The 7,383-nt window shown below is 40.5% G+C and overlaps 1 protein-coding gene and 1 pseudogene across 1 annotated transcript in view; one reads left to right on the top strand and one right to left on the bottom strand.

Annotated features, from left to right (window-relative positions):
• LOC116087358 overlaps positions 1-7,383 on the top strand; it is a 59,435-nt gene that overhangs the window by 48,696 nt on the left and 3,356 nt on the right. Inside the window, exons 5-6 of the mRNA XM_031366054.1 lie at positions 4,745-4,992; positions 6,252-6,391. Of these exons, the coding sequence (XP_031221914.1) occupies positions 4,745-4,992; positions 6,252-6,391 (388 nt within the window). The remainder of the gene's footprint in view (positions 1-4,744; positions 4,993-6,251; positions 6,392-7,383) is intronic.
• Positions 3,417-3,506, bottom strand: LOC116096277 (annotated as a pseudogene).

Here is a 7,383-nt window from a genome sequence, read left to right as displayed (position 1 = left end):
TTCTTTCTTTATCTAGGCTTCTTTATTCATGGCTTCTTTATCAAAATTTAGGTGTTGATAGGTATGTGGATTTATGTCTGTGTCTTCAATTCAATTGATCAACATGTCTATTTTCATGCCAATACCATGCTATTTTTTTTTTATCACTGTAGCTCTATAGTACAATTTGAGGACAGGAATAGTGACCTCTCTAGCATTTCTTTATTATCCAGGACTGTTTTAGCTATCTTGTTTGTGTGTGTGTTTACAAATGAAGCTGAGAATTGTTCTCACAAGATCTGTGAAGAATTGTGTTGGAGTTTTGATAGAAATTATATTGAATCTGTACATTGCATTTGATAAGATGGCCATTTTTCACTGTACCTATCCATGAGCATGAGAAATCTTTCGATCTTCTGATATCTTCTCTAATTTGTTTCTTCAGTATCTTAACACTTTTACTATACAAGTCTTTCACTTTCTTGGTTAGAATTATCTCAAGTTATTTTTCTTTTGAGATTACTGTAAAAGGCATTGTTTCCCTGGTTTCTTTCTCAATCTGTTATGTCTATATAGGAGTGCTACTGATTTTTATTGTTAGTTTTGTATCCTGACACTTTGCTGAAAGTGTTTATCAACACTGTAGAAGTTTCTTCGTAGAGTTTGGGGGTCTTTTATATGTAAAATAGTATCATCTGCAAGTAAAGATACTTTGACTTCATCCTTTCCAATTTGTATCCTCTTGATCTCCTTCAGGATCTTTCTCTAGCTAAGATTTCAAGTAGTGTATTAAATAGATATAGAGAGAGTGGACAGCCTTGTCATGTTTCTGATTTCAGTGGGAATGCTTTGAGTTTCTCTCCATTTAAGTTGGTGTTGGCTATTGGCTTGCTGTAAATTGCCTTTATTATGTTTATGGATGTATCCTTTTTTAACCTTAGTTTCTCCAGAATTTTTATCATGAAGGAGTGTTGAATTTTATCAAAGGCCTTTTCTGCTTTTAATGAAATGATCATGTTGTTTTTGTGTTTCAGCCTGTTTATGTAGTAGATTACATTTATCAATTTATGCATGTTAAGCCATTTCTAGATGTCTTGGATGAAGCTGACTTAGTCATGGTAGATCTTTTGATTTTCTTTTTAAAATTCTGTTTGCAAGTATTTTATTGAATATTTTTGTATATATTCATAAGGGAAATTGGTCTGAATTTCTCTTTCTCGGTTGAGTCTTTATGTGGTTTGGTATCAGGGTAGTTGTGCTCTCATAAAAAGAATTAGGCAATGTTCCTTATGTTTCTATATTGCAGAGTAATTTGAGTAGAATTAACATTAATACTTCTGACCCCGTGGTTTTTTTGGTTGGGAGACTTTCAATTACTGCTTCTACTTCACTGGGGTTTTGGATCTCGTTAAATTGATTTTTTGATCTTACTCTAGCTTTGTTAGGTTGTATATATAAAGAAATTTATCCATTTTTTTTCAGGTTTCCCAGTCTGGTGGAGTCATGTGTGTGTTCATGATTCCCTGTATTTCCTCACTTCCTTTTTGTCTCTAGTTTAACAAATTTATATCTCTTCTCTCCTGCTTTTTATTAATTTGTCTAAGAGTTTATCAATCTTAATGATTTTCTGAAAGAACAAGCTCCACATTTCATTGGTTCTTTGCATTATTCTTTTCTGATTGATTGATTTCAGCCCTGTATTTGGTTATTTATTTATTTATTTATTTAGTCTATACCTTTTGGATATGATACTTTCTTTTAGCACTTTTAGGTATATGATTAATTTGCTAATATGAGATCTCTAATTTTTTTTATGTAGTCATTTAGTTCTCTGAACTTGCCTTTTACTACTGCCTTCATTGGGTCCAGGTTTGGGCATGTTCTGTTTCCATTCTCATTCAGCAACCTGGGCCAGCTCTACCCTGTTGCACAGGCAAGATGCAGGGCCTGCTCTTGGAGTGTTGCCTCAGGTGAGATGCATGGCCAATTCACCCACTCTCATGTCTGGGGGCCAGTTTTCCCACCTGCCATAGGTGTCAAAGGACATTCTGCACTACCGAACAGCAGACAAGTTGCAGGGACAGCTCTCCTGACCTCACACCTTTAGGGCCAGCTCACCTGCAACCCCCATATCCAGGGCCAGCTCCACTGTGTTGACCAGGCAAGATGCAGAGCCTGTTCTCTTGAGTGCTGTAGCAGGTGAGGGGCAGAATCAGCTCTCCTGCTCTCATGACCCCAGGGCCAGATCTGCCACCTGTTGTAGGTGACAAAGGGTGAAGATAGGAGAGGGTATCTCTCCCTTACCCATGCTGCTGGGCAGCTGTTCCATCCTCAGACCTTTGGAGCTACCTCATTCATGCCCTCATTAGCAAGGTCAGCTCTACTGTGGTACCCAGGTGAAGTACAGGGCCTATTCTCCAGAATGCAGCAGCAGGGGAGGGGCAGGGCCAGCTTTCTGCTGCTTACATGCTTAGGGGATGGCTTACCTACAACCTTTACATACAAGGCCAGCTCTACTGTACTGTGAAGGGCCTGTTCTCTCAAGTGCTACAGTAGGTGAAGGTCAGGGCCAGCTCTCCTGCTCTGATGGTGGCATCTTCAATAGGTGGCATGGGGTGCTTGTGTCACTGAACTGCAGAAAAGTGGCAAGGCCTAGTTTCCTGAGTACTGCAGCTGGCTAGGGGTGGGTCAGCTCTCCTACTCTCATGCCCCCAGGACTAGATCTTTTACAAAGTCCAGATGAGGGGTGAGGCTAGTTCTATGCAGCTCTCAGATATCAACATATCCACAGAAGGTGGCACAGACCAGGGACACCCACCTGGCCTTTGGTGGTAACAGACCCCTGCTGCTGCAGAGTCAAGGGCCCACACATGACCCCCAGGGGCAACATAGGCCAGGACCCCTACTATGGTTTCAGGTGGCATCACTGGCTACTCATGTCGGGCAGTTCCTCACTACCCTGCAGTATCCCATTTTGTCTCTCTTTGTTGTGCTCACATACTTTTGTTTCTCTTTCTCTTTCATTTCTCCACCACTTGCTTCTCTTAGTGGCTCCTGGGGTCTCCGAACATCTGGGGTTGCCTCAGGAATGGTCTATGAAGTACTATACCCCACTTGTGCATTATGGTGCTGGGCAGAGTTCATCTCCAGCATGGTCTGCCCCAAAGTCCTATGTGGCACCAACTGATGGCCATCTCAGGTTAGGTGCCTGTGTAGGCCCCATGGCATTGGTCTGGTGGTCATCTCAGGTTTATTCATCACCCATACCCACCCAAGTGGCCCCATGTGATGATTGTCTGTCTCAGGCTTACTTTTGTCTGTGGCCTGGAGTCCCAGGTAGGGTTCTGTTAGCCTCTAGCTTGCTCCCTGCCCTAGGAGACCATCTAGGACTGCATGGTACTGGACTGGTGGTCATCTCTGGCTCACTTTTTCCAGGAAACGTTAGACTACTAAGCATTCAGATGTTCACAGGTCAGAACACTGAGCATAGATATAGCCTCTCTTCTCTCTGCCACCCTTGATACATATCTCCTTCCTTCTTTAACTTAGCGGAATTTTTTTTCTATGATTTTTGTTCAAAATATTTTCTCTGTTTTTTGTTTGTTTTGTTTGTTTTTTTCAAGACAGGGTTTCTCTGTATAACCCTGTCCTGGAACTCACTCTGTAGACCAGGCTGGCCTCGAACTCAGAAATCCGCCTGCCTCTGCCTCCCAAGTGCTGGGATTAAAGGCGTGCGCCACCACCGCCCGGCTCTCTTGTCCTTTCTTAATCTTAGAATTAAGAAAAGTGTGGTGGCTGTGGGTTTCATGACAGAGAGTCCTTCTTGATGGTAAAAAGGAGTAGAGGTGGGCAAGAGGAAATGCTTAAAGGGGCTTCAGGAAAGAGCTAAAAGTATCATGTTTAAACTGAGAGGCAGGGTTCCTGGGAATTGCATGTGCAGTGAGAAGATGGGATTTTGCAAGTAAGTTGCAGTAGGACAAAGAATAATCTGGAGAAACAGGGGTGAATGGACTAGGGGGACTTTGGGTCTGAACTAGGAGCTGGAGTCTCCAGTCAATAAAGTTGAGGAGAGAGAAGAGACATTAGTAAGTAAGTTGTTACCAGGCTCAGAATAAGAATGGAGAGATCCTAAGAGAGGACAGGAATGTCAGAGTGTCCACAGAGGGACCCTAGTAAAACTTCTTTCTATGTATCTTTGGCTAACAGAAGGCTGAGTTCAAAGCAAGTTCTGTGAAGTCCTCAGGAATTGAAGGTATGGTGAGAAGAGAGGCACATCAAAACAGTCTGTTACAGGGTTGAGGATAAGACTGGAGAGATTGTTGTGGAGGACCAAAAGGAGAGTGGAGAGTACCTACCTGAGTCCCAGACTGTTGTGGCCACTGGGGATCCAAGGTAGAGAATCTGGGCTTATTTTTCAATTTGGAGAATGCTACATCTGAAATTGAGTTTGTATAGGCTGACCTTCTCTTCTCAATTTATGGAATTCATTAAGTTCCAGGTATAAAAAGCAAGTTTTTGAGAATCAAATAGTTGGTGGTGGAGCAGTAGAACTATAAAGGATCCAAAGGCCAATAGAAAGCCTTGTATAGGCACCGTGTGTCCTGGAATTAAAGGTAAGGTTATGATGTCAAATAAATGAAGAACTGGGTTATTTTATTACTTTGAATTTGACCTATGCTGCCAAACAATGCCTTTTATAAGATATTATATGGATGATCCTTTATTATCACCAATTAGATTGTTGCACATCCTTTTCTTACCCTAGGAAACCATTATACCTGGACATTTCAGGAGTAAATGACCCAGAAAGCATTCCACATGGCCAAAGAATCTGCCTCCACCCCAAGTTTAATTTCAAAGATGTAAACAATCCAATGAAAGCGGACATTGGCTTGATCATTTTTGAAGAGCCTATCTATGGGGATGAAATACCACTAGCTCAATCTGCTAATATATCCTTGAAGAGCTGTTCTAAGTGCAAATACGAAAGCTGTTATGTGTATGTATACCAGAGTAAGTAAAAGGAGTCAAGGTATACTATTTTCTGATATTGGTTCTAGAAATATGACTTGTTTTCTAAAGAAATTAAGTCTCTAAAGAGGGAAAAAATAGTAGGGGTCATTACTGATGTCCATCAATCCATTAGAAGATAAACTGAAGCATAAGAAAGGAATGGGCTATGCCTGAATTTAAATCTCAACTCTTGTTACAGAACTCTTTCTATATCCAGGTATTTTTAACTATTTCTTGTTGCTATGATGAAAGATCTAACAGAGATGATTTGAGACAGGATAGATTTATTTTGGCTCATGGTTTCAGAAAGTTCCATATTTGGATGCTTGTCCCTGCATACTGGGGAGAACACAATTGCAACTGAAGCGTGTAGTAGAGGCTGCTTTTCACTTCTTGGTGGTCAGGAAGTAGACAGAAGGGAGGAGTACAGGAAAAAGCAAGAGTAAGATATTGGCCCAAGAGTGTGTTCCCAGTTAACTACTTCTTCAACTAGGGTATACTTTATACTTTTAACTATATTAATACTGATATCATATTATATCCATTAAATGATTAATTCATTGTTTTGTTCAGACTGGTTATGAGCTAAATGTTTGGAAATGCTATAAGAAGTGTCTAGAGATGGGCTTTACTTAGGTGTACCCCAAGGTGTTTCTTAATTCGATCAAGTTTATAATCAAGACTAACCATCACGCTGGGTATTGGTGACACATGCCTTTAGTTCCAACACTCAGGAGGCAGAGGCAGGTGAAGTTATGTAAGTTTGAGGCCAGCTTGGTGTACAGAGCAAGTTCAAGGACAGCCAGGGCTATACATAGAGAAACCCTGTCTTGAAAAACCAAACCAAACCAAAACAAAAGACTAAACATCACAACAGAAGGTGTGAGTGGTTCAGAAAGTACAAGGTAAGGAGATATGCAAAGAGAGAAGAGAAAGGAAGGAGGAAAGGAAAGAAAGGGAAGAAAGGGAAAGATGACTGCCTGGGAAGATTATGTGATTGAATTGAGAGTGGTGACAAACCAAAGTCTGATGCCGGGCGGTGGTGGCACACGCCTTTAATCCCAGCACTTGGGAGGCAGAGGCAGGCAGATTTCTGAGTTCGAGGCCAGCCTGGTCTACAGAGTGAGTTCCAGGATGGCCAGGGCTACACAGAGAAACCCTGTCTCGAAAACAAACAAACAAACAAAAAAACAAAAAACAAACAAAGTCTGAGATACAGTGCTTTGCATCTCAGCATCATCCTTTACGTATGCCTTTAGGTAGCAAGAAGCTTGGAACCAGCAGAATAAAGAAGATAGATGTGCAGCTGCTAGATTTCTCAACGTGCCATCACCAACATTCCAATCTAGAGAAGACTGTGGGCTTGTGTATTCAGAGTCAGCCACGGCAGGATTGCTGGGTAATTATATACCAGAACAATATTAAAAACAGGAAGGAAATGAAAACATGTACAATTATATAAATATGCAAGAAAATGTTAGATAACAGGACATAAGGAAGTTGGTGTCACCAAATATGTGAATCTGGGAAGTTTCATTGAATATTTGAGTGGCATAGAGTTTGCACAAGGAAGGCTTTAGAAACAAATGAGAAATACAAAAAAAAAAATCAATGGACACAAATACATTTTATCTTTCTGTTTTTAATTTTATTAAAGCCTCTCTGTAGGTATATACTGAACATTGCATGGCTTAAACTTAGCTGTGGGGAGGGTTAGAACGCACAGGTACAACTTATCCCACCTCTTCATGTAGAAGGGCTGTAGAAAATAAAACCCTATACAAAAAAAAAAATAAAGCACTAAAATATCTTGGACAATTTGAAATCACACACACACAAATAATATTGAAAGACTTCAAGGAAAGCATTAATTTGAACTGTGGAAATCCTGACTGAAATACTGTAGGATATGACCAGCCTGGAAGGCTAAGTCTTTAGAGATGAGAAATACTTAAGTAAACAAGAATGAATGGAAAACTGTTCAAAACCCTGTTTCAAATTGAGATGAAGGAATAGCACATGCAAAACTATAGAGTTAGTAGCTAGGTATCTTAGAGGGTCATCGCAAGGGAAGAGATGAATACCAGTGAGGATAGGGTAGGTCACTTTCTCATGAGTTTATATATATTTGAGATGTGATCAATAATAAGTAAATAATGACAAGTGATATTAACTATTTTGAGTAAAATATATCAGGGTAATAAACATAGGACAGAGCTTATTATAACCTTGAATTCCATCTACAATCTGAAAGAATTGGCCTGCAAAGGCAGTGTTAGCCTAAAATACTTGCAAAGTAAGATAGAAGTAAGAATTTTTGACGGGGGCTAGTGAGATGGCTCAGCGGGTAAGAGCACTGACTGCTCTTCTGAAGGTCCTGAGTTCGGATCC

Source organism: Mastomys coucha, chromosome X (genome assembly GCF_008632895.1).
Source record: "Mastomys coucha isolate ucsf_1 chromosome X, UCSF_Mcou_1, whole genome shotgun sequence".
Taxonomy (NCBI): domain Eukaryota; kingdom Metazoa; phylum Chordata; class Mammalia; order Rodentia; family Muridae; genus Mastomys; species Mastomys coucha.
Note: the sequence above shows the minus strand (reverse complement) of the source record. Positions and strands in the feature narration are given on the sequence as shown.